This window comes from Megascapheus bottae, chromosome 7, assembly GCF_031878675.1.
Source record: "Megascapheus bottae isolate mThoBot1 chromosome 7, mThoBot2.hap1, whole genome shotgun sequence".
In the NCBI taxonomy this organism is placed as follows: domain Eukaryota; kingdom Metazoa; phylum Chordata; class Mammalia; order Rodentia; family Geomyidae; genus Megascapheus; species Megascapheus bottae.
Window position 1 is genome coordinate 24,081,574 of NC_143515.1, and position 27,796 is coordinate 24,109,369.

At 40.7% G+C, this 27,796-nt stretch overlaps 1 protein-coding gene across 1 annotated transcript in view; it reads right to left on the bottom strand.

Moving 5' to 3' along the window:
- Dnah6 (dynein axonemal heavy chain 6) overlaps positions 1-27,796 on the bottom strand; it is a 171,399-nt gene that overhangs the window by 88,394 nt on the left and 55,209 nt on the right. Inside the window, exons 23-33 of the mRNA XM_090336588.1 lie at positions 25,653-25,749; positions 23,693-23,912; positions 22,212-22,376; positions 22,016-22,126; positions 19,826-19,951; positions 19,576-19,731; positions 18,936-19,097; positions 7,514-7,651; positions 3,754-3,921; positions 2,568-2,716; positions 777-884 (exon numbers count right to left, since the gene is read on the bottom strand). Of these exons, the coding sequence (XP_090192714.1) occupies positions 777-884; positions 2,568-2,716; positions 3,754-3,921; positions 7,514-7,651; positions 18,936-19,097; positions 19,576-19,731; positions 19,826-19,951; positions 22,016-22,126; positions 22,212-22,376; positions 23,693-23,912; positions 25,653-25,749 (1,600 nt within the window). The remainder of the gene's footprint in view (positions 1-776; positions 885-2,567; positions 2,717-3,753; positions 3,922-7,513; positions 7,652-18,935; positions 19,098-19,575; positions 19,732-19,825; positions 19,952-22,015; positions 22,127-22,211; positions 22,377-23,692; positions 23,913-25,652; positions 25,750-27,796) is intronic.

The window sequence follows — 27,796 nt, forward strand, 5'->3', positions numbered from 1 at the left end:
CATAAGCCTGGTCTGGAACTATGAAGAACATGGGAATGGCAAGATAAAATGAGAGTCGCAAAATGATTGTCTTTGAGAAGTGGAACTGAATGAAGGGCAAATAATTGTTTACTGTGAGACTGTGAAATGATTTCATTTTTTTTTTGGTTGTGGGGATTGAACTCTGAGCCTGGGCACTGTCCCTGGCTCTTCAGCTCAAGGCTACCACCCTACGCCTTGAGCCACAGCACCATTTCTGGTTTTCTGGTTGTTAACTGGAAATATGAGTCTCACAGACTGCCTTTGCCTCGGCTGGCTTTGAACCATGATCCTTAGATCTTAGTCTTCTGAGTAGCTAGGATTACAGACATGAGCTACTGTGCCTGGCATGATTTCATTATTTTTAATTACTATGTACACATATAACTTGGAGAAACAAAACTAAATAATAATAAAGCAGATAAAACCAGCAACATTGATGTTAAGCTTCCAGCCTGTGTGTGTGTGTGTGTGTGTGTGTGTGTGTGTGTGTTTTTCCAGAGGAGCAATTGCTTAGACTTAACACCTGTACTCCAATGTTAATTTGCATATCATACAGTCTGGTGATGAATAATTTAAAATAGAAAGTGATTAGAATAATGCTCAAAGTTTATTATCTTTATTCTAAACTAGACATTTTTTAAACTGCAATAGGAAACTCTAGGAATGTATCAGATTGTTAGAATGAAAATGACAGAAGAGCACTCTTTTACCCTATGTGACTGCAGTGATGTGTTCTGGAATACACAGAAACTTACCTGAACAGAAGAGCATCATCTGTTAGAAATTTTGGCAAGTTGGAGTCTCGCAAAGCTCTTATTAGTACCACGTCTTCACTTAGGTCTGGATTCTCCCTTTTTAAAGATCTAAATTTAAGGAAACATTTCAGATATCAGTGCTAGAACATAAATGTGGTTTATGTGGTTTACAAAACCATGGGTCAGGAATTCCGCTTGTGTTTCTGGCTAGAAGCAGACGTTTGATTCCCTTTGTGTGCTCAGTGCCCACCTCCATCGTCACACAGGCTCAGATTGCAAACTGGCTATACAGACCTGAGGAAGGTAACAACTGTATCTTCCCAACCTCGTTTACAGTTCTCTGCATGCTTCCTGATAGCTCCCAGAGATGTGAGCTGCAGAGATGGGGGTTTAATAACTTGTTTTGCTCAAGCTAACCTGGAACCATCCACTTGATTTTGACGTTCGAAGGAGCTAGGATGACATGTTTGAGCCTCCACACATGGGGTTACATCTCTTGTGAAAGAACATGGAAAGGCATGATGCCTAGAGTAGATTCTGAATACACTGGTGTTATGCCAATATATTGTCAGCAATGCAACATAAGAAGTGTTGTATTCTATTGTTCTATTCTAGGTAATTTTATATTCTTTTCTGCCTAGAATGTGCTGCCTTGCTCTTTTTTTTTTTTGCCAGTCCTGGGCCATGAACTCAGGGCCTGAGCACTGTCCTTGGACTTTCTCAAAGCTAGAGCTCTACCACTTGAGCCTCAGCACCATTTCTGGCTTTTTCCTATGTATGTGGTACCAAGGAATTGAACCGGGGTCCTCGTGCATGCTAAGCAAGGCCTCTACCACTAGGCTAAACTCCAGGCCCTGCCTTGCTCTTTTGACAATTCTTATTTATTTTTCAAAACCCAGCCTAGTTATTTCCTTCTCTGGAAAGCCACACCGTCCAATCTGATCCCCAGCAAAACCTGGGCACAGCCCTATTGTTGTCCTGGCCACATTGTATAGATTAGTCCACTTTTAGTCTAGCTAACTAGGCTGCAGTCCTTTAAGAGCAAAAGTATCTGAACTTTTTAGTTTTTAGTCTATAATTGACAATTCTGCAAAAATAAAATGTATCAAATCTTGGAAGTTAAAAGAGAACATTGTAAACAGAGAGGGAAAGTGATTTGCACACAGCTGCAGAAGAGTGTGTGGAGGCACTGGTTCATATTATCAGTGAGTCATGGTTTGAAAGGAAGGACTGGAAAGGAGACATGCCATCAGAGCCTCTGGGTAAGCTGGGGATTTCAAGTAGTTATAGAGAAGTTGAGGCCTGAGATGAGGCAAGATGCCCGCTTTGCCAGAAACTTGGCATGCTTGGCCCACACTGTGAAGACAGAGATGAAGTCTCTGACATCAGCCTGGGTTGAGTATGGAATGATGAAGTTTCTTTGACATCTCTGGGGCTTCTTTTAGGCAATCAGCTAACTCATCTGATTGTGCATGCATATCAGATCGTCTGATGAGGGCAAAGGTGTTGGTAACCTAAAACCCAATGCTGGTGAGGAGTGTGGGGAATATGAATGAGCTGAAGCTTTCTCAGGTTCAGGTTCAGGCTGAGGGGAAGCATGATGGGGGCTTCCCATGAGGAATGTCACGAGGTGTGTCAGCGGAATGGCAAAGGATGAATGTTGGCAAGAGCTAATGTTCATGTCACTTAGCTCACCTACTGTGAGCACATTGCTCTCGGAGCGTTCGAAGCATTGAGTGCCTGTGATGACATGTTTTTGGAGTTTCACTGTGGCTCACTTTTGATTCTTACCCAGCCATGACCAGCACAGACTTTACAGCTCTCATGCCAAAGTCATAATGATCCTGCTGAGACAGCTGTTCACTGCAGAGCTTGTACATCTGGGTCATCTTCCGTGCTAATACTTTACTGGATTCAAATCCTTCGGAATACAGAATTACCTGGGATAGAATAATAGAACATAGCACTTCTTATATTGTATTGCTGATGGCCTGTTGGCATAATATACTTTTTCATGTTGTTCTATCACAAGAGATGTAGACCCCCCTGCAGAGCCTCGAACCTGTAACCCTAGCTCCTTGGAAGGTGGTGATAAAGAGGATCATGGTTCCAGATTTGCTGGAGCAAAGCAAATTATTAGGCCCCACCTCCACAGCAAAAAGACTGATGGCATGTAATTATAAAATAGGAGGATTAGAGTTCAGGCAAAAAAAAAAGCAAGAAAAAAAGTGAGACCTTATCTCAAAAACTAAGCAGACCAAGAAAAGAAAAGGACTGAAGGTGTAGCTGGAAGGGTAGGTGGGGCTCAAGTGGTAGAGTACCAGCCTCCATCTAGTAAGGCTCAACTGAGAGTACAAGAACCTCAGTTCAAATCTCAGTACTGGAAAAAGAAATAAAGAATAGAAGAAAGGGAATAAAAAGTACCTTGAGAAGTACACGTAAAATTCATAAATGGACTAAGAAACCAAAACACCTTAAATGATACACTAAGAAAGATCGTCATAAATAGTGACGGTATTAGTGGTTACTGCTTTCTGACTAAGTTGCTACAGACTTGCAAATCAACCCACACTCTAACAATCATAGTAATAGTCTTAGTTTTTATTCGTTATTCTTGACTCTTAGAAAAATTGTGCACAAAGAGAAGTGAGACTAACATAGTATTTTAGGACTAATTTGGGCTCTTAGAGATAAATTGACAACTCCTCATTGAGCTCAATTAATTCAACTCTTTCATTCATTTTAGTGAAGCAATATATCAAGGATATTTTAGCTATCGCTTGAAATATAATGTATATAACAACACTTAAAAATACGCAAATGTTCAGTAAAACATTCTACATGATAACAATTGTACCTTACACTCAAACACAAACAATGGGTAACCACTGGAAGGGTGAATTCATAGCACCTGGAGAGAAATAAATGATAAGTGAAAGGAAGTGTATGTCAAACCTTGCATTTTAAGAAAGCTTACCTCTGCAATCAAAGCATAATTGGGCACCATCATTGCAAATGGTCTAAACAGGGCTTTCAAGTTATCTGGCAGTTCAGTTCTGCCTGCATATCCAGGATTCATGGTGATAAAGGCTGCGCAGGTCATAATCAGCTTTATTTCCCGGCCCTCAAACATGAATCGGAAGAGCTGTTTAAAGAGAAAGAAGGATATGCATAAATTCTTTCATATAATTATTGCTCACGTACAGGACTTGTGCAAGGAGTAATTAAACAAAGATGATTTGGCTCCTGCGGTTGGAAAGGAGAGAGATTTTTGTCCAGATGCTAGCCTACTGTGTGTAACCAAACTTGGAAACTACGAGATTCACGACTATAAGACTCTATAATGGAGTCCTGTTTGGGCCTTGAAGAAAGAAGAGGGGGAATTTCAGGTAGATGAGCCAGGGCAGCTTCTCTGGGCAGAGGAAGGAACATGAAAGAGCACTGCATGTCAGGAAATGGCATCAATAAAGAAATTCTGAGGGGTAAATAGACTATGCCTGCCCATCCATGTGCTCGAACACTGAGTAAATAATGGCTTTTGGCTGGGTGCTGATGGCTCAAGCCTATAATCCTATCTACTCAGGAGGATGAGATCTGAGGATCTCAGTTCAAAGCCAGCCCGGGCATCAAAGTCCATGACATTCTTATCTTTAATTACCATAACACCAGAAGTGGCACTGTGGCTAAAAGTGGTAGTGTGCTAGCCTTGAGCTGAAGAGCTCAGTGACAGCACCTATGCCTAGAGTTCAAGTCCTATGATTCACACACACACACACACACACACACACACACACACACACACACACGAATGGCTTTTGTGTCACTGTTGGGAGGAAACACAAGAGAGCTTATTAGGACCAAAGATGATAGTGGAAAGGTTGGGTAAATTAAGGATGGGGAAAGAAGAAATGAATTGTCCCTGGGGAGATAATGGGAGACAGAATCTGGGAGATGTGAGTGGGGAGGAGAGGCACTACTATTAATAAATTTGGTGAGAGTTTGGATTTAGGATCGATAGTAATGGGCGACGAGAGGGGAATCAAGCTTTCTAGCTGGGTCGTTGGGGGAAGGTTACACTATACCAGAGGAAGACAGGCCAGGCCAAGGCGGAGTTGGGGCCATGTGCCACACAATGTGTCACCTATAACCTTGGGAAAGTGACCAGTACTTCACAAAGGTCCAACTAAAAGATGAAAGACTGATGAAAAGAAGTTAGTTATCATGACTTTGCCCATTAATGTCCAATTCTTGCTTTCTTTTTAGTTTGTTCTGTAATTTGTTTCTTTGCAGAGGTGACAATTTAAATACTTAATGAGTCTTCATTAGGGCACTTTTAATGAAAATGGCTTTTGTCCCTAAGCTTGAACCTCAGCCCAGAAATCCTACTTGGCCAGGATAAGTCTTTTGTTTTTTTCTTTTTTTAAATTGTAATTAATAAAAGGGTTACATGATATTTGCCAGATAGAAGGTGTATTAATTCACATACATTGATACCCTTTCACATGTCTTGGTCCCCATTACCCTCCCCTCCACCCCCCCATCTTGGTTTCCCCCCTTCCCTATCCAATTTCAAATAAACAAATACAAATATATCTGATATATCAGGTAACAAAGTGAGATAGTGTAACAATATGAGATAACCAAGGGACAGCAAAAGAGATGAGACATAACATAGTACATTAAGGACAACAATCATTCATTATATGGCCTTTGTTTCAACATCCTAGAGGTCCTTTCAATTAGCTTCATACTATATGGCCTTTTGTATCAAGGTTTTGCTCTATTGCAAATCTCTGCTGGTAGAGCCCAAGGTTTCTACTGATTATGACAAATGAGGGAAACCATTGAGCCTATGTTCCTTTGAGTCTGGTTTACTTCACTTAATATGATTTTTTCTAAGTCTTTCCATTTCCTAACAAATGGGGCGATGTCGTTTTTTTCTGACAGCAGCATAGAATTCCATTGTGTACAAATACCACATCTTGTTGATCTACTCATCAACTGAGGGACATCTAGGTTGGTTCCATATCTTTGCTATGGTGAATGATTCTGCAATGAACATTGTTGTGCTAGTGGATTTAGTATGCCCTAGTTTCTGGATGGTTGGGTAAATGCCAAGTAGTGGAATTGCTGGGTCATAGGGGAGCTCTATGTTTAGCCTTTTGAGGCACTGCCATACTGCTTTCCATAGTGGTTGAACGAGTTTGCACTTCTACCAACAGTGTAGTAGTGATCCCTCTTGGCCAGGATAAGTCTTATTCAGGGATTCTGAGGAAGTTTGAGAGCTCTTCTGAAAGGGATGAAGGGGCTAGTGGGGGGGGTTCAGGGAGGTTTTCACTGGGGGCTGCTTTGTAGAGGCTACCCAGTGCTACCCTTTGGAGACTGTAACTCAGATGGTCGACAAAGAGGAGTAGAGGACCTATTCCCTTCCTTGGATGCCTTTAGCTTCCAAATACAAAACTCCTTCTTCAGAAGCTTGTTCTTGTGAATCTAAAACAAGATGTTAAACAATAGGATGACTTTAGAAGGTACATTTGCCTATGGTACATATATACAATGGAATCCTACATAGCCACCAGACAAGAAAAAATAATGGCATTCGCTGGGAAGTGGATGGAACTAGAGCAAATCATGTTGAGTGAGATAAGTCAAGACCAAAGGAACAAAAAGCGCATGGTCTCCTTGATATGTGGATATTAGATCCAAACAGTACAAGAGCGATGACTCAATACTCAGGTACTCAAGGTCATTGACATGAACTTGGAGATATATTTATAACAACATAGACACATAAGTCTATGATAGGATATATACTCTATAGACATATTGATATATAGATCGATATATATCTATGACATATAAACTCTCAGCTCAATTTTAATTTTAAAAAAGTATGTGCTAGTGAATACTTGTTTTTTAAACTTGACATCTGAAATTTGATGTAAAAAGTCAGAGTTAATAAAATCTTTTAATTAAAAAAAGAATGCGGGGCCGGGAGTTTAGCCTAGTGGTTAAAGTGCTTGCCTAGCATGCATGAAGACCCGGGTTCAATTCCTCGGTACCACATACATAGAAAAAAGCCGGAAGTGGTGCTGAGGCTCAAGTGGTACAGCTCTAGCCTTGAGAAAGTCCAAGGACAGTGCTCAGGCCCTGAGCTCAAGCCCAAGACTGGCAAAAAAAAAAAGAAAAAAAAAAGAATGCACATTTGTTCTTATCCTCCTTGGATTTCCCAATCCACTGAGGAGTGGAGAGATGAAGCCCTTGGGTTTTTCTGGATTTGTTTCACGTTTTCCCCTCAGTACTACAATGAACCTGAAGGTTGTGATAAGTGGCTGAATCCAACAAAGACAGCATTAAAGAGAGGGAGAAAAGGGAAGTAAATGTCAAAGGCAGGAAGAAATGTGAGGAGGAAAATAGGATGGAGGACAGAGGAACAGTGTGTGTGTGTGTGTGTGTGTGTGTGTGTGTGTGTGTGTGTGTGTGTGTGTGTGTTTGCTAGAGCAGAAGGCAAGGACTGTGTCACACAATCTCAGTATCCCTATGTCCCAGCATAGGACAGCTGTTTCGCTGTGTCTCTTGGATGAGGGACTGATGTATTCAAATAAGCCCTGTTGCTACAGCTTTCAGTGGTTACACTAAAAATGTAGACCAGCCAGGCTAAAGTTAGCACTGTGCTTCCTAAAATGCAATGTGCTGGATTAATTATCAACCAGAGAAAAGCTACCTCAATGTATTACCTTTGCAGCTTTGGCATTCCTAATGGTGATAAGTTGCTGGGCAATAACTGACAAAACTTCTATGTCAATTCGATTAAATTCATCGAAGCAGCACCAGGCCCCGGACTGTGCCAAGCCACTGAAGAAGCGTCCCATCATCTGAAAGCAAGAAAAAAAAACATTTAACTCCTTCAAAAGTTAAACTTTTGTCTTGGGGTGGTAGCTCATTGGTACAATATTTGCTCATTATATACAAAATTCATCCTCAGTACCACAAGTTATTAAATTCTAGGCTAAAATAATGAGACAAGAGGCAGTACTTGTAAATAGGCAATAGCTTTATGTGAATATTCATTTGAATATTATGGTTACTGTATTATATGTCAGAAATAAACACATTTCTATATGAGGAAATAGAATTGTGCCTCTCTTTAAGTGACTCATATCTAATTTTTACTTTGAAGTAACATGACTATTGATCATGTTTTTTTTTCTTTTCTATAACATCTATTGACTGCTGGAAATACTTGACATTCTCAAAGAATCCAGCGCATGGAGGAATCAGACCTAAGGACTTTACAGAAATGTGGGGGAGGAATTTTACTAAGGGAAACTTCCATTGTCTTTAGCGTGTGCTCTTGATGGAAACCTTTTTATTTATTTACTTGTTGGGAGTGGTACTTGAACTCTGGGCCTGGGCGCTGTCCCTGAGATCTTCAGCTCAAGGTTATTGCACTGCCCCTTGAGCCACAGGGCCACTTCCACTTCTCTGGTGATTAAATGGAAATAAGAGTCTCATGGACTTCAGTTCCTGGCTGGCTTTGAACTGTGATCCTCAGATCTCAGCCTCCTGAGTAGCTAGTAATACAGGCGCGAGCCACTGTGCCTGGCTTGATGGATACCCTTTAAGCAAAAGGTATCCTTTCACAGGTTAAGGTCATGGTTCTTGATTCATTCTATGTCAGAATTCTAAGGTGCAGGAAAATGAGTAGCTGTGACTGTTTAAGTGAAGAAAGACTTTGCACATGTCATTCCAGTATTAGTTCATCCTAAATCAATGACATCTGTAATTATTCTGTCTACCAATCAGATAATAATTCAGGTACTCAGCATTAGGATTTGAGTAACTCTTTGTCGAACACGAGTTAATTCAAATACTCTGAGTGAGGTGCTGGTAGAAAGCAGGAACAATTCTGTGATGCATATCATAAAAATACCTACCCAGAACACAAGAACAGCCTATCAGAAAGCAGACATAGGCAAAGATGAGGCGCTTACTTAATGTAGCCAGAAGAGGGAGCGCGTGAGTCATTTTTTTTTTTGTGGTTTGGATAGAGCTTTAAGGTACATGTCTGTTTTCAGACATGATTATAGCATCTTTTTTGGTTATGGCCCTCAGTAGATGTACAGAGACCGAATGCATAATGTTGTAGTTGGTGAAATTATGTCCAGATGGATGAGCAAACAGTGGGATTAGACAGGTTAATCTTTCAGTCGATGACCATTAGGGAATCCCCCTCCTCTTTATCCCAGAGTCCAAGGGTTCAGCACTTGTGTGATCACTGGAAACAATGCTTCCAGTTTTGTCTACCACTTTGCTTTGAAACCTTTTCACTTTGGGAAGTTTCAATCAGATACAAGAGGTAGACGGTTACCATCGTTCTGTTGTTTTCAATACTTCCCAGCAATTTTTATTGTTGCCAAAGGAAACTTCAGATAGTACATTATTTCATCATATTTTTTTTTCTGACATGTAAGGAGCTAATGTTTTAGGTCCAACACAAAGTCTGTAAGTCAGAATATGCATTTCAGTTTTTAATCAGAACGTGTATTTTAAAGACATTTAAATGGAACATGTCCTGGTGACATTTTGCAAAAAGAAATACACTCATTATCTGACTTATGCTAGAAACTGCTCTGTACACCCCATTACTACTAATAAAATTTAACATGTCCATTTATATTTACAAAGCATCTTGACCAGAGTCATCTTTCTATCATTCTTTCCCCAGAATATGCATTTGCATTTAATAAAAGATCTCTGGAGGATTCATGTGCCCAGTATAGCTATACATTATTCTTTAGAAGAAAATGGGGGAAGAAAAGTAAATACCAATCCACTACCCCAAGTTCTTAGAATATTTTCCTTTGAGTGGTGGAAGTTTTGTGATGTGTTGGTCTTTCTCTATAGGTCTAACATTCCACAAATTCTACTGTGAACAATCTGTGTATGCATGTGAAGGGTTTGCACACATATTTTTTTACCCCCAACCCCCAGGCAGAGCAAAACAGACAGCTGCACTGATAGAACAATGTACACATTTGGCCGTCAGCATGGTCTTTATATAGGATTCTGCAGAAAGCTCCAGAGTTAATATGGGAAAACACAGAAATGCATTTATGCTTCTCCATTTTCCTAGCAATGACCAAACGAGCTAAAAATACATAAACATCACTGAACATCAATAAGTATTTTTGAGGAGTCCTGAGGTCAAAGTGCTGAACAGAGGGGTTACATTTAGGTGAGCCAGGTAATGAGTACATTTCCTTTTGTACAGTGTCATCTGTTCCTTCATTCTTGATATTCCGTTCTTTATAGAGCACACAGCTGTTTTTTTAAAATATTTTTTATTGTAATTAATATTTGCTAGATAGAAGGTGCATTAATTCACATACATTGATAATCTTTCACATATCTTGGTCCCCATTACCCTCCTTCCCACCCCCCCATTTTGGTTTTTCCCCCTTCCCTATCCAATTTCAAATAACCAAATACAAATATATCCAATATACCAGATAACAAAATGAGATACTATAACAATATGAGATAACCAAGGGACAGCAAAAGAGATGAGACATAACATAGTACATTAAGGACAACAATCATTCATTATATGGCTTTTGTTTCAATATCCTAGAGGTCCTTTCAATTAGCTTCATACTATATGGTCTTATGTATCAAGGTTTTGCTCTATTGCAGATCTCTGCTGGTAGAGCCCAAGGTTTCTACTGATTATGACAAATGAGGGAAACCAATGAGCCTATGTTCCGTTGAGTCTGGTTTACTTCACTTAATATGATTTTTTCTAAGTCTTTCCATTTCCTAACAAATGGGGCGATGTCGTTTTTTCTGACAGCAGCATAGAATTCCATTGTGTACAAATACCACATCTTGTTGATCCATTCATCAACTGAGGGACATCTAGGTTGGTTCTATATCTTTGCTATGGTGAATAATGCTGCAGTGAACATTGTTGTGCTAGTGGGTTTAGTATGTCCTTGTTTCTGGATGGTTGGGTAAATGCCAAGTAGTGGAATTGCTGGGTCATAGGGGAGTTCTATGTTTAGCCTTTTGAGGCACTGCCACACTGCTTTCCATAGTGGTTGAACGAGTTTGCACTCCCACCAACAGTGTAGTAGTGATCCCTCCTGGCCACATCCCCTCCAGCATCTGTTATTATTCGTTTTCCTGATCCTGGCCATTCTAACTGGAGTGAGGTGGAATCTTAGAGTTTTTTGGATTTGCATTTCTTTTATGACCAGAGATGTTGAGCATTTCTTCATGTGTCTATAGACCATTTTTGTTTCTTCTTTAGAGAAGACTCTCTTTAAGTCTTTGGCCCATCTTTTAATGGGGTGGTTGTTACTTTGGAGATTAGTTTTGGAGTGATTCAATTTTTTGAGCTGTTGATATATTTTAGATATGAGGCCTTTGTCTGTTGTATGGTTGGTGAAGATCTTCTACCACTCTGTAGGCTTCCTAATTAATTTCTAGCTATGTCCTTTGCCATACAAAAGCTCTGCAGTTTAATACAGTCCCACTTATCCAGCCTTTCTCTGATTTGTTGTGATTCTTGGTCCGTATTAAGAAAGTTTCGACCTGTGCCAAGGAGGCCTAGTGTATCTCCTATTCCTTCTTCTAAAGTTTTCAGTGTGTCAGCTTTTACCTCCAGGTCTTTGATCCATTTGGAGTTAATTCTAGTGCAGGGTGACAAAGAAGGATCCAACTTTAGTTTTCTGCAGGTGCTTAACCAGTTCTGCCAGCACAACTTGTTTTTTTTTTTTTTAATTTTTTTTATTGTAATTAGTAAAAGGGTTACATGATATTTGCCAGATAGAAGGCACATTAATTCACATACATTGATACCCTTTCACATGTCTTGGTACCCATTTCCCTCCTCCCCCACACCCTCCACCCGTCTTGGTTTTCCCCCCTTCCCTATCAAATTTCAAATATCCAAATACAAATAAATTCAATATATCAGATAACAAAGTGAGATACTATACCAATATGAGATAACCAAGGGACAGCAAAGGAGATGAGAGACAACATAGTACATTAAGGACAACAATCATTCATTATATGGCTTTTGTTTCAATATTCTGGAGGTCCTTTCAATTAGCTTCACATTATATGGCCTTATGTATCAAGATTTTGCTCTATTGCAAATCTCTGCTAGTAGAGCCCAAGGTTTCTACTGATTATGACGAATGAGGGAAACCATTGAGCCTAAGTTCCTTTGAGTCTGGTTTACTTCACTTAATATGATTTTTTCTAAGTCTTTCCATTTCCTAACAAATGGGGCGATGTCGTTTTTTCTGACAGCAGCATAGAATTCCATTGTGTACAAATACCACAACTTGTTGATCCACTCATCAACTGAGGGACATCTAGGTTGGTTCCATATCTTTGCTATGGTGAATAGTGCTGCAATGAACATTGTTGTGCTAGTGGGTTTAGTATGTCCTTGTTTCTGGACGGTTGGGTAAATGCCAAGTAGTGGAATTGCTGGGTCATAGGGGAGTTCTATGTTTAGCCTTTTGAGGCACTGCCACACTGCTTTCCATAGTGGTTGAACGAGTTTGCACTCCCACCAACAGTGTAGTAGTGATCCCTCCTGGTCACATCCCCTCCAGCATCTGTTGTCATTCGTTTTCCTGATCCTGGCCATTCTAACTGGAGTGAAGTGGAATCTTAGAGTTGTTTTGATTTGCATTTCTTTTTTTTTTTTTTTTTTGCCAGTCCTGGGGTTGAGCTCAGGGCCTGAGCACTGTCCTTGGACTTTCTCAAGGCTAGAGCTCTACCACTTGAGCCTTAGCACCACTTCTGGCTTTTTTCTATGTATGTGGTACCGAGGAATCGAACCGGGGTCTTCATGCATGCTAGGCAAACACTTTAACCACTAGGCCAAACTCCCGGCCCCAGATTTGCATTTCTTTTATGACCAGAGATGTTGAGCATTTCTTCATGTGTCTATAGGCCATTTTTGTTTCTTCTTCAGAGAAGACTCTAAGTCTTTGGCCCATTTTTTAATGGGATGGTTGTTACTTTGGAGGTTAGTTTTGGAGTGATTCAATTTTTTGAGTTGTTGATATATTTTAGATATGAGGACTTTGTCCGTTGTTTGGTTGGTGAAGATCTTCTCCCACTCTGTAGGCTTCCTGATTAGTTTACTAGCTATGTCCTTTGCCATACAAAAGCTCTGCAGTTTAATGCAGTCCCACTTATCCAGCCTTTCTCTGATTTGTTGTGATTCTTGGTCCTTATTAAGAAAGTTTCGACCTGTGCCAAGGAGGCCTAGTGTATCTCCTATTCCTTCCTGTAAAGTTTTCAGTGTGTCAGCTTTTACCTCCAGGTCTTTGATCCATTTGGAGTTAATTCTAGTGCAAGGTGACAAAGAAGGATCTAGCTTTAGTTTTCTGCAGGTGCTTAACCAGTTCTGCCAGCACAACTTGTTGAAGAGGCTGTCTTGCTTCCAGTCTATTTTTTTGGCTCCCTTGTCAAGGATTAGGTGGCCATAGGTCTGTGGTTTAATATCTGGGTCCTCAGTTCTATTCCATTGGTCTTCAGGCCTGTTCCTGTGCCAGTTCCAAGCTGTTTTGAGAGTTATAGCTCTGTAATAGAGTCTAACGTTTGGTATTGAAATTCCTCCTGCGCTGTTCTTTCTGCTAAGAAGTGTTTTTGCTATACGGGGTCTTTTATTATTTCATATGAAATTTTGAATTGCCTCTTGTATTTCTTTAAAGAATGACATTGGGATATTGATGGGTATTGTGTTGAATTTGTAGATAGTTCTTGGCAAGATTGTCATTTTCACGATGTTGATTCTTCAAATCCAGGAGCATGGGAGGTTTTTCCATTTCCTTAGTTCTCTTTAATTTCCTTTTTCAGGGTTTTAAAGTTTTCATCAAAAAGGTCCTTTACATTCTTAGTTAAGCTAATTCCTAGGTACTTTATTTTCTTTGAGGCGAAAGGAGTTGCTTTCCTGATTGTTGCCTCATTCCTCTCACTGTTGGCATAGAGGAAGGCAGTTGATTTTTGAGGGTTAATTTTATAGCCTTCTACTTCCAAAGTTTTGAATCAGCTCAAGGAGCTTGGGAGTAGAGTCTATAGGATTCTTTAAATACAGAATCATGTCATCTGCAAAGAGGGATAGTTTTACTTCCTCTTTCCCTACTTGGATCCCCTTTATGCTTGCTTCTTGCCTTATTGCACTGGCTAGGAATTCTAATACTATGTTAAAGAGGAGTGGAGAGAGTGGACATTCTTGTCTCATTCCTGCTTTTAGAGGGAATGGCTTTAGCTTTTCGCCATTAAGTATAATACTCGCTGTGGGTTTGTCATACACAGCCTTTATTATACTGAGGAATGTTCCATGGATTCCTAGTTTCTCCAGAGCTTTTAACATAAAGGGGTGTTGGATCTTTCCAAATGCCTTTTCCGCATCTATTGAGACAATCATGTGATTTTTGTCCTTGCTCCTGTTGATGTGTTGAATTATATTAATTGATTTGCGTATGTTGAACCAGCTTTGTCTCCCTGTGATGAATCCTGTTTGATCATAGTGTATAATTTTTTTTGATAAGTTGTTGTAGACGGTTGGCCAGTATTTTGTTGAGAAGTTTTGCATCAATATTCATCAAAGAAATAGGTCTATAGTTCTTTCTTTGATGAATCTCTGTCTGGTTTGGGGATGAGGGTTATACTGGCTTCATAGAATGAGTTTGGTAAAGAACCTTCATTTTCAATTTCGTTGAAGAGCTTGAGGAGTATTGGTGTGAGCTCTGCTTTGAAGACCTTATAGAATTCAGCTGTGAATCCATCTGGCCCTGGGATTTTCTTAGGTGGAAGGTCTCTTATTGCCATTTCTATTTCAGTGCTTTAAATAGGCCTGTTTAGTTGGGTTAGTTCTTCTTGGTTCAGTGTGGGTATGTTAATATTGGCTAGGAATTCATCCATTTCTTCTAGATTCTCAAATTTGTTGGCGTAAAGGTTTGAGAAGTATTCCCTCATGATACTCTGGATCTTGGTAATTTCTGTCGTGATATTGCCATTTTCGTCTACGATTTTCTTTATTTCGGTATGCTCTGTTCTTTTTTTTGGTAAGATTTGCTAAGGGTTTGTCAATTTTGTTAATTCTTTCAAAGAACCAACTCCTTGTTTTGTTGATTCTTTCTATAGTTTTTTTTTTGGATTCCAAATCATTTAATTCTGGTTTGATTTTAATAATATGCCTCCTTCTGGTGGGATTAGTGTTGGTTTGTTGCTCTTTTTCCAGGAGCTTAAGGTGACACATTAACTTGTTGGTTTGTGATTTTTTCCAACTTCTTGTTGTAGGTACTCAGAGCTATAAATTTTCCTCTGAGTACTGCCTTTGCCGTGTCCCAAAGCAGCTGGTATTTTGTGTGCTCCTTATTGTTAAATTTCATAAACTGTTAGATTTCTGTTCTGATCTCTTCGATGACCCATTGGTGATTCAACAATGTGATGTCAATCTCCATGAGTTACAGGGTTTTCGTTGATGGAGATGTGTGTTCAGTTCCAATTTGATGCCTTTGTGGTGTGAGAGCGTGTAGGGAATAATTTCAGTGTTTCTGAACCTGTCCAGGTTTGTTTTATGGCCTAAGATGTGCTCTATTTTGGAAAATGTTCTATGTGCTGCTGAAAAGAATGTATATTGTGTTATTGCTGTGTGGAATATTCTGCAGATGTCTGTTAGATCTAATTGGTCTATATAGTTGTTCAATTCTAAGGTTTCTCTGTTGAGTTGTTGCCTTGTTGATCTGTCCATTTTTCTTTGAAAAACATTTAGTATGTCCTCCTTTATGGCTTCTCCTTTTTCACTAATCACCTTGTTTATGGTTTCCTCTTGTTTAACTATGGCTTCCTCCCTTATCTCTTTCTTTATATTTTCACATTTTTCATTAATGATGTGTATCAATTGCATTTATATAGCACTTGGAAGACTCTCCTCTAGGTTTGCCAGTGACTGTTCCATTGTCTGTTTATATTGGGTGGGGGATGTTATTCCTTGATTTGACATTTTTCTTGAGTTTCTTGTTCTGCCCATTTGAAAATGGGAGCAAGATTAATACTAAACACAATTATAATTTTTCAGATATAACCAACCTAGACCTCTTTAGCTGGCAGACACTAGATGTTCACAATTTTCGATTGGTATTATCACTCTTTCTTTTTGTGCACTTACAGACCAGTCTAATATAAGCACTGGTAAGCGATTTATGACCAAAACAATAAGCCTCTCAATCCAATCTCTATTGTATTTAAGTCCCTCTGGACCTAGAGTATAATTGAACACCTAGATATACAATATTGCTCAACAGCCATGAAGTGTAGATCCATGCAGTATAAGGGTTGAAAATGAACAGAGGACCAGAGATAGAAAAATAGTATGAGAGAGAATAGGGGATGTACAAGAGGAATAACGTAGGAGTGTAAGATTATTATAGTAATGAAGAAAAGGTATAGAGTAAGGATAACTGACCTAAGTTGATAAGCAGGTAGCGTATTTGAGTACAAAGTTTGGAAAGTATTAGATAAAACTTATGAAAGTAAGAAGGGTAATAAGAAGAATATATCGAGAAAAGAGGGAGGTAGATATAGGAGATTTCAATGATGAAAATTTTTAAAAAGAAAGAAAAAAAAAGCAAAGGAAGACAAAAACAACAACAAGCACAAAAAAACAAAAAAAAACCCCATACAGAGCGAAAAACAGAGAAAAAAACAAAAACAAAAAAGCAACAACAACAACAACAACAAAAAAAAACAATAAAAAAAAAAACAAAAGAAAAAGAAAAAGGTGGGGGGAAATTCCTCACTATTGTGAGCTCTTAAGAAATACTAGGGTTGAGACCAGAAGATTAAAAAGCAGGTGACTGTATCAATATAGATATCATTTGTATTCAGACTGTACCCAGAGCTGTCACTATGTTTCCAGGAACAACCACAGTGACAGAGGGATGCGGGAGAGAAAAGAGAAAAAAAAATTGTAGGTAGGATGGTAAAGAGACAATAAGAACACCTATAGATGGAAATAAAAAAGGGGGTGGAAGAAAAAAAAGAAAATAAAAACCCCAAAACAAAGAAAAAGAAGAAAAAAATTAAAGAAAAAAACCCGAAAAAATGGTATTCTTCAGGATTTTTTTTTTGCGGGGGGGGAGTCAGGGCAGGATAGGAAACTTGTGTCTCTGCTAAATTTGGGATCTGAATAGTTCAGAAAGTCTTTTTCTCTTGTGATTTGGCTATGAGGTTTTTCGGATCCGATTGTTTGAGAAAACCAAGCGGAAAGATCTGTGGGTGGCTTTGTTTACCAAGTCTGTGGCTGGCACAGGGGATGGACTTCAGCAGCTCTGGGGCCGGATTTCCGGCTAAGGGATCTCTGGGAAATCCTTTGCCAGTAAGAAAGATGGCGCCGTCAGCACCACCTCTCAGGTTCCAATTGCTTTGGCCAGGTCGTTGCCAGCAGTCAAGAGGGCGCTGCTCTCAGCTTGTGGGGGAGGGGCTCCCTCCCAATGCCAATCCGCGAGCAGAAGTGGAAATTTCTCCTCGGTGGTACTCACAAATTGCTGGATTCTCTGGTTCTGTGAAGCTGGCAGCTCCGTGCATGGCTGGGTGTCAGCTCTGGGCTCCCGCAGGCTCTGTGTGGCTGTGTCTGCAGCTGGCAGGTTGCGGCACCAAGCAGCGCTGCTGCTCAGATTCAGAAGAGCCTCTTTGTCTCAGCGGCCTCTCTGAGCAGCTGGGACCGGTTCCTGCTGTCTTCTTCGTGCCGGATTTCTGCCTTTTTCCTCTGTGACTGAGTTCTCTGTTTTGCTTAAAGCTTTCTTAGGATCGATTTGAGGTATGTGCTGTCCCCTACGCTGCCAAAGCTGGTATCTTGGCGAGAGTTCAGAAAGACTCAAACTGAATCGCCGCCATCTTCTGCCGCCTCCAGCACACAGCTGTTTTGAAGCTAAGTTTTCTTGAAATACTTCAACCCAAACAACATATTGCAATAGACTGAATGCGGCAGGAAATATGAGACTCCGGCTGTTTTCTAGCATGTCAAACAACAGGGATTTTAAAAATAAAATGATGCTACTAATTTGTTTTGTTTAGGAATTTGTATTACACAAAAATATGTTATTGTTTACGTGGTCTTTTTTTTTTCTGTGTGTGGGTCATGGGCCTGGGTGTTGTCCCTGAGCTTTTCAGCTCAAGGCTACCGCCCACTCCTGGAGCCACAGCCCCACATCCCCTTTTCTAGTGATTAACTGGAGATAAGAGTCTCATGGTCTTTCGTGCCCAGGCTGGCTTTGAACCAGCCTCAGATCTTAGCTTCCTGAATAACTAGGATTACTGGTGGAATGATCTTTGTTATTATTTTAAAACAAAAAAATATGTAAAAATCCACTTTTATTTCTAACATGGTGATTATCAACAGATGTAAATTTTCAATAATCTCTAAGAACATGAGAGCCAGTGACAGTAGTTCATTTCATGTCTGTAATCTGAGCTACTCAGGAGGCTGAGATCTGGAGATCACAATTCTAAGCTGATATATCCAAGAGACAAAAGCTGGAAGTGAAGACATGGTTCAAGTGGTAGAGTGCCAGTTTTGAGCATAAGAGCCAAGTAAGAGTACAAGGCCTTGAATTCAAGCACCAGTACTAGCACAGGCACAGGCACACATGTGCATGTGTGCACATGCATGTACACATGTACACATACAGAGCGTGGAAGGTTCTATGACCTAAAAGCTTGAGAACCACGGCTCTGACTAATTTTATCATGATTTTGTATCTCCTACATATTTTGCTATCAAGACAGAAGTGTCTAAATTTCCCATTTTCTCTTATAAGCTTATTTCTTGTTAATTTCATTGATATCCTACCTTACATTTTATCTCACTTCTTTCTACTTACAAACACCCAAATATTTAAATTTTCTAACATTTGGACATCCCTCCCTTGGCCTCAGTTTTTCCCTGGACTCCCCAGCTGTCAATGAATTTGCTTTCCTGGCTCTGTTTACCCGAACCATTCCTTGAGCCATGTTTCTTCCCTTGTTTACCGTCACCCCAATTTCTCCCTTCATTAGGTTTTGTCGCAAAGTGGGAGAACCACGTGAAACACCTGATGTTTGTATTCAGACGAACGACTGTACCTTGTAGTCCAAACCATCGGAACAATTAAAGACCACACACTGGATGGCCAGAGCTTTCGCTAGGTCTTTGGTGGTCTCTGTTTTCCCAGTGCCAGCAGGCCCAGCAGGCGCGCCCCCTAGGTCAAGCTGCAGAGCCCCCATGAGGCAAAGATAGCAGCGATCCTAAAGAAGTTAAGAAATTGTCATTATTGAAGGAAGTGACAAAGTCAATTTTCTTTCTGTAGAAAGAGGGTCACTATTTCCATGAAAAATTTTACTGCAGCCGAAACATACTCAAATCTTTGCTTTACAACATTGGAGCACAACAATTCTTTTCAAAAGTTTATGCTAGATAAATTATGTTGGATTAAAAAAAAGTCACTCATATTGCCAGGGATGGTGGCTCAAGCTTGTAATCCCATCTACATGGGAGGCTTTGATAGGAGGATGTGATTGAAGACCAATCCATCATGGTGCATGTCTGTGGCTCCAGCTCCCAGGGAGACGGAGGTAGGAAACTGGCCCAGCAAAGAGGAACAAGACCCCATCTGTAAACAAGGGCTGGGGGAGTCTGGCTCAAGTGGTAGGCAAATGAACCCTGAGTTCAAAGGTCTGGGGAGTTAAAAGCACTTGTGTTAACTTACACAAGTGGGTCACTTACCGTGAGAGGAGTGATAACTAATCTTGGACAGGCTCCCAAATATTCATAGCCATAAGTGTACTGAGAAAGCGCCATTCTAGCAACACAATTATCCAGGTCAACATCCCAGTAATAGCGCAGCTGCCTCTGCCAGTCAAAGGAGTTGACTGTGTTTACCTACATGACAGTGATATGTGTAATTGTAGACATAGTGCAGATGACACATGAATTCAGAGACAAGTATGTGACTTGACTTCAATAAAACATTTACCTTGGCGTGTACAAGTTCAGTGACTATGTCTCTTGCATGCACATCAATGGTAATCAATGCAGTAATAATGTTTCTGTGTATTTTAGAAAGACTGCCTCGAACTAGTGCAGCCAGGGCATTTAATCTCTACAATTACAAACAAACAAACAAAAAAACCTGTCAGTGATTTTTCCACACTAGCTTGTTTACTCCTAATTTTAGTATGGCACCTATCTCCTAAAAACCATCTGTGAAGAGCTTACAATTCTGTAACAAAGTAGAGTAATGCCTTCACTAATTCCTATTGGACTTCTGTGAAGTTTTACTGTCTTTATCTTACATTTGAGGAGACAGACAGAGTGATAAATGACATAACGGTAGCCACGGAGTTAGGAGATAGGAAAGAGACACCCATAAACATTTGCTTCAGGAAAACCCAACTTTTGGGTTTTTTTTGCCTTCCCTGGGGCTTGAACTCAGGGCCTCCACGCTGTCCCTGAGCTTTTTGCTCAAGGCTAGTGCTCTACCACTTGAGCCACAGCTCTACTTGTGGTTTTTGGAGGTTAATTGGAGATGAGAATCTTTTGGACTGCCTAGGCTGGCTTCAAACCATAATCCGCAGATTTCACAGGCATGCACGCTAGCATTTGGCTCAGGAAAGTTCAAATTCTTAATCATCCATCACATGATGATGTCTCTGCTTGAAAATTAAATGTGATTGAAGGTGATAATTTTTACCTTCAGGGGGTAGTTTTTCCACTGAAAAATGCATTTAACTATGACTGATTAAATAAGTAAAAATATTTGTAAAGCTCCTGCTTTCTGCTTTTCACTTAACTATTAAATCCTTATCAAAGGAAAGGGATGTCTTTGGGGTCAGTTCCTCTGATGGATTATCACTGGATCACAGTTGAAGCCAGCTACTATAGAGAGGTCAGTACAATTTTCTTTGGGAAGTCATTTCTGTCTTCTAGGGCTCAGGAGTTACTGTACACTTAATTTTCTTAAAAACTTCAAGCTGGGTTCAGGGGTTCATACTTCCAATTCTAGATGCTAAGGAGGCAGAGATTGGAAGGATTACAGTTTGAGACTAGCCTGTGCAAAAATGTTAGACAGATCTCCTTCTCTTAAAAACATGGTCATTGTGGTACATGACTGTCAACCACAGCTGCACAGGAAGTATAACCAGCAGGATCTAAGACCAGGGCTGCCTGGACATAATAAAACATCTATTTGAAAAATAACTAAAGCTCATGACATGGTTCAAGTGGCAGAATTCCTGCCTAGGAAGCACAAAGCACTGAGCTCTAACTCTACTGTCAGTAAATATGTGTGTATACACATGTGTGCACTCACACACACACGTGTACACCCCCACACACGGCACATAAACTTTTCTACACATTAGTTAGTTCCACAAAGACAAACATCACATTTTCCTATGTGAAAACCAAGAAAACAAAGCAACATAGACAACCAAGGCTACGAAAGTAAAAGGGAGACTATTAAGGAAGGAGGAAGGAGAAGGGCAAAGCAGGGAGAATAAAAGAATGATAGTGGCTGGGCACTCACTGTGGTTCATACCTGTAATCCTAGCTACCCAGGATGGGATCTGAGGAACAAGGTTCAAAAGTCCAGCCTGAGAAGGAAAGTCCATGAGACTCTTTTTATCTTCAATTAATCACCAAAAAGCTGTGGTTCAAGTGGTAAGAACTAGCTTTGAGCAAAAAACTCAGAGACAGCACCTAGGCTCTGAGTTCAGGCCCAAGAACTGGCACACACACACAAAAAAAGAGTAATGAGGAAGGGGTAACTATGCATATACGTGTGTAAAAGTGATGAAAACCCTCACTATGTAAATTTAATATGTGCCAATAAAAATATATAAGCCTCTGGGAGAGGTCTGCTGAACCTAAACATACATTTAGTACTTAACAGTTGTGAAGCAGCGTAATACTGATGCTTTCCTCTTGAGTTGTATTTTTTTCTCTTGTTTGCATGATTACTCAGATAAATTTTAAATAAACACCAAGGAGTTGGGGTCCTTAAGAAAAGTTGAATAGCATGGCTTCAGTGAGAACCGAGAGCTTTGACAGTCATATCAGGCCACTGGAAATTTTGAGATCAGGTGAATTTGCATTAGCAGTGCTAATGAAAGTCACTGAGACCATCTGTTCCGGCAGTATGTTCCATATCACTGTTAAATCTCACCTCAAAATTCACTCTTTCAAACTCTTCCAGGGCCTCCACAGGACTCAGCTCTTCTTGTAGACACTCTGTCAAGTCACGGCACCACATGATTTGAGAAATGGTCAGGATGACCTGCAACGAAAAGCATGCTTTACACGTGTGAGTCATCTCACCCAAAGACCAAGGATTCAGAGACAGACATGGAACGATGTGTTACTTGAGAAGCATGGCCAGCGATCACCCATTCTGTCCTTGGTTTCCCCTGATAGTCAGCCATGGCCGCTTTGCACAGGCGACGCAGCGACGAGAACATGGCTTCTTCCACTTTACCCAGCCATTCCTCCACATTGCCTCGGGCCTTAAGGCCTTTTCCCAAGCCAACCTAGAAGGCAATTAGGGTAATGACAAAACAGCTCAGTGGAACTTGTAAGCTGTGCATCCTCAGTCTGCCTCTCTGTCCCTCTGTCTCTGTCTTTCTGTCACTGTCTCTGTCCCCCCCCCACCTCTCTCTTTCTCTGCCTTGTTTGGTCATGGGCTTGAACTGGGGGGTCTGGGCATTGTCTCTGAGATCTCTTGCTCAAGGCTAGTGCTTCTACCACTTTGAGCCACAGAGCCACTTCCAGTTTTTTTTTTAGTAGTTAATTGGAAATCAGAGTCCCACAGGGAGTTTTTGATTTTCTTTTAATCCGGGTTGGCTTTGAACCACAATCCTCAGATCTCAGCCTCCTTAGTTGCTAGGATTACAGGGGAGAAGCACTGGTGGCGATCTATCCGTTCTCTTTCTGTAATACAGCCCTGAGTTACACGAACATGGAAGCCTGAGACCTGTGATTTCTACCCCAACCCTGTCTCTCATGCCCTCCTCACCACTTTCCTCCTCACTGCTTCCTCCTGAGCCAGTTCCTACACAGGAGAGTCTTGATGTGCCACATGAAGTTCTTCAATTATATTCTTTCACAACTTGCTATCACCTGAGTTTTATTCCCACCCATCCCTCTAAAAATTTTCTCATTAATGTTACCCATGTCCTCCCAGCTTCTCCCAGTGATGACTGTCCTGCTGGTTTGCCACTGTGTCATCTTTCATCCTCACTTTAAATGTCATATTTTGCCAAGATTCTATCCTGACTCCTCCCTTCCTCTTTTGCACCATTGATGAACAGATTCTTTAGTAAGAGGATCAATCTGGGACCAAAAAAAATGCTTATAGGTTTGGAAGACTAACACCACTGTGCTTGAATTGGGCTCAAACCCATGGCTTTTCTCTGTGCAGTTCTGGGTAGTTCTACCCTCTTATGGCAACACAGAGATCCTTGTCATCTTTACTGACTGATTGTGTGTGTGTGTGTGTGTGTGTGTTCGAATGTGTGTGCTCTGTGTAGTCACTAGATTTCTCACATGCAGGTGCAGTATCTCTTGTGGAGTTGGGTAAACACAACTCCAATTTTCTCCATTCTGTGGCCAAGAACAGAGAACATGTCTCTTGTCATTGCTATGATGGTAGCATTTTAACTACTTCACAATTTCCTCACTAGTCTCTGAGCTCTTTTGAGGGTCAGGCTCTTTTTTGAGCTTGAAAATGCTGAGCTAGCAGAATACCAGGCATGCTTAGAGAGAGATCACATAGACCTCTACCCCTACCAGAGTAACACAGTTTACTGATGAAGAATTATTAAAAACAAACAAACAAACAGCTTACCCTCTCTCCCTCTGGTGACAGCATTGCCAAAATATCATTAGTATAAACTTTCTCTGGCTCTGTATCAATACCAGGAATTTTTCCTTCAGGCGGAGGCATGAGTGCAAATTCCAGCCTCGAAATGGAGTCAAAGCATTTCCGTAAGTGTGGCTGCACAGCTTGGGGATTCCTTGTCTGGGCCAATATTTCCAGAAGTTCGTCGTTTGACAAGAAATAAAATCTAGATTAAAGAGAATCCTTAGTGAGTTTGGAGATAAGCCACAGGTAGACATAAATAATTTCCTCAGTCCTATTTCTCCCCATGCACTGTTTTCCTGGACATCCGAATATATTAGTTTTGGATTTCTGGGGAGGCTGCAAGTTTTCAGTGAAGATTAGTGATGATGCATTTCAAACATCTAGAATGGGTGGCTAGTACCATATTTTTCCATAGAAGTTATTAAAAATGCCAGCTTTTGCTAAAATACTGTCTTGTTTCAGCACTTGGCTTGCCTTTACTCCTAAAAATATATTATTTATTTCCCCCAAATCTATTCTAGTACCTCCTACATACCTACTATTTAATACGTTCTTTTGGGTTTTGTTTTGTTTTTTTGTTTGTTTGTTTGTTTTTGTGTTGGTCCTGGCCCTTGAGCTCAGGACCTGTTGACCCAGGCACTATCCTTGGGCTTGATGGTTCAAGGCTAGTGCTCTCCACATGAGCATTTTTTTTTTTTGCCAGTCCTGGGCTTGAGCTCAGGGCCTGAGCGCTGTCCTTGGATTTTCTCAAGGCTAGAGCTCTACCACTTGAGCCTCAGCACCACTTCTGGCTTTTTTGTATGTATGTGGTACCAAGGAATTGAACCCAGGTCTTTGTGCATGCTAGGCAAGCACTTTAACCACTAGGCCAAACTCCTGGCCCCACATGAGCATTTTTGAGGCTTTAATTGGAGATAAGAGTCTCATGAGCTTCCCTGCTCGGGCTGGCTTCAAAATATAATCCTTAGGACAGGCATGAGTCACTGGTGCCTGGCTGATACAGCCTCTTTTGAACAGATGACATAGATGACATATTTGGCTCTGTGAGTGTGTGACGGGCTATTGTCCCAACCCAAAGGCACAGACTAGCCTAGACAGCTGTGCTACTGTGGAAAGTAGTAGAAACCACGATTCCACCACAACCTCCATGAGCATGGATAGGTTGAGAAGGCAGGATTTCTTTTATAGTTCTCAGATACCTGCTTGACTTGCAGATACCTTCTTGACTTGCAGATACCTTCTTGACTAGCAGGCTTTTGTGTGGCAGGGAGCTGAGACTTTGACCACAGTTCTGATATTTCTGTCAGTGCTTCCAGATTTTCTCTAAGTGGTCCAGACTTTTCCCCCCTTCTTCTAATACAGTTCCAATTTCTTATTTCTGATGATCAACTTAAGGATAGTTTCCCAGGTCATGCAAGTCTAATTTTTACTTACATATGTATGGACACATGACATACACATGTGAACAAATGCTCACTTATCCAAAAGTAGACCAGTGCTACAATCAACAATCCTTTCAGCACTGTGGATACTTAACCCAAAATCTTTTCCAAATTCTGTAGATTTATTTATTTATTTAGTTGGTCCTGGGCTTGGGCTCAAGGCCTGAGCACTGTCCTTAGGTTTTCTCAATGCTAGAGCTCTACCACTTGAGCCACAACACCACCTCTGGCTTTTTTTTTATGGATTTGGTATTGAGGACTCAAACCTGTGGTCTTTGTACATGTTAGGAAAGCACTCTATCATTAGGCCAAACTATAGGCCCCTACTGTAGATTTATTCTTGAAACTTAACATTCCTCAATCAATACATTGGTTGCATTTTTGTTATCATAGATCTTTCTTGTTTCCCTCTCTGATTCTCCAATATATTGAGGTTATAACCATAACCATAAGTTGACAGTCAACTACTAAGAAATATTGTAGGTGTTTTATAAACGTACCTTGGAAAGATAACTCTTTTTGATTCTAAATATGCTTCTAGACATTTCTGAATTTGGTCAAGTAATGCATTGTTGTTTTGGAAAGTCTCCAGAAGCCCTGCTCAGAGGGAAAAAACATATTGGTAAAATGTTATATTAAAATAGAGAAAGTAATTTCCAAGAAAAGTAAAATATATTATTATATTGTAAAAGCTTTAGTTTTGTTTTTTGCCAGTCCTGGGGCTTTAACTCAGAGCCTAGGTACTGTCCTTTAGCTTTCTTAAGGCAAGTGCTCTACCACTTGAGCCACAGCACCACTTCTGGCTTTTTCTCTGTGTGTGGTACTGAGGAATTGAACCCAGGGCTTCCTCCACACTGGGCAAGCACTCTACCACTAGGTCACACTCTCGGCCCCAAGCTTTAGATTTGATGGAAGATTGGGCTAAAAGTTAAGAACTTTATTAATAACATTTATATTCATTTATATTCATTTTAATATTTCTATATATTGTGCTTGAGGGACTGGAAGTTCACAAATAAAAGCGAGTTGCTTTCTCCTTAACCTTTTAAACAAAGTTGGTCTCTAGAAATTCTCCTTTGTGTATCACTTTTACTGGTATCTTTTTTGTGTTAGTTATTACTACAGTTATTACTGTAGTATAACTGTATAACGGTTACTACAGTTATTACTATTGCCTATACCCATGTCTTGTCATCTTTGTGTTTTGGCCGCCTATCACAATGGCAGTTTCCCCATTGGCCACAAGTCAATGCTGTGTCCTTAGCTTGGCTTCTGAGATTCTATGGAATCAAACACCCCTCCAGTGCCCCACTGTGCTCCCCAGCACACCTATCCCTTTGGCCTCTCTCCCAGGCCCCTCTCCTTTCCAGCCTACCCTGACTTCCAGGTTGACAGCTGTAACGTGCAAAGTATGTTCTTAACTTCTGCGGGCTTTTCTTTGCTCTCCCTTTTGCTTTTTAACAGTTCTCCTTTAGATCCACATGCATTTTTCACTCCTTTCCAGATTTTTACTCAATAACTACTTTTATCAACAAGTCTTCTATGTCATGGTAACTACACATGGTAGCCCTCGGCTGTTATGTAGATTGATTGTCCTCCATGGCAAATATGTTTACAGGTCTATACTTCTTCATCTGAACTCCTTAGGGCCAGGTATATTGGAATCACAGAGCCTGGTACAGTGCCCTGCAACCCAGCAGAATGATGCATTTGTGTCAAAGCTTTGAATATCACCATTAAGCGAGTGTGAAAGGCAGAATGAGGTCTTCCTGAGAAGTCCAGGTGCTACTTCCTCAAGCCTGTGAATAGTTATTTTCAATGGAAGTGGGAGCTTTACAGATGTTATCATGTTGAGGATCTTAGGAGAACCTTTCCTGGGCCCATTAATCACAAGGGCCCTTATAGGAGGGAGACAGAGAAGGAGCTTTAACAATGGAAGCAGAGGCTGGTGAGACACAACTGCTCACTAGAGGAGGGCCACGAGCCAAGGAAGGTGGACATCCTAAAAAGGAGGCTGGGAGTGTGGCCTAGTGGTAGAATGCTTGCCTAGCATGCACGAAGCCCTGGGTTCATTACAGAAAAAGCTGGAAATGGTCGTGTGGCTCATGTGGTAGAATGTTAGCCTTGACAAAGCTCAAGGACAGTGCTCAGGCCCCGAGTTCAAGCTCCAAGTTCTTTTCTGATTGTGCATTTACGTAAGAGCTTTTGGGCAAAGTACATGGCCAAACAAGTTGCCTTTGACTGATCAGGAAGCTGCCTGGAACTATTCATCAGGATAGGACATGTCCTTTCTTTTTTTTTTTTTTTTTTGCCAGTCCTGGGCTTGAGCTCAGGGCACTGTCCTTGGACTTTCTCAAGACTAGAGCTCTACCACTTGAGCCTCAGCACCACTTCTGGCTTTTTTCTATGTATGTGGTACCGAGGAATCGAACCCGGGTCTTCATGCATGCTAGGCAAGCACTTTAACCACTAGGCCAAACTCCTGGCCCCAGGACATGTCCTTTCATTTGCTGCAGGACAAGGTGGCTTATTGACCTTTTGGTACAAAACATGAGCAACTCAGAGACACTGATTCTACATCCATAGAAACACAACCTATAGAAAGCTTTTCGGTCTTAACTAGAAGAGCAACATGTGGTGATAT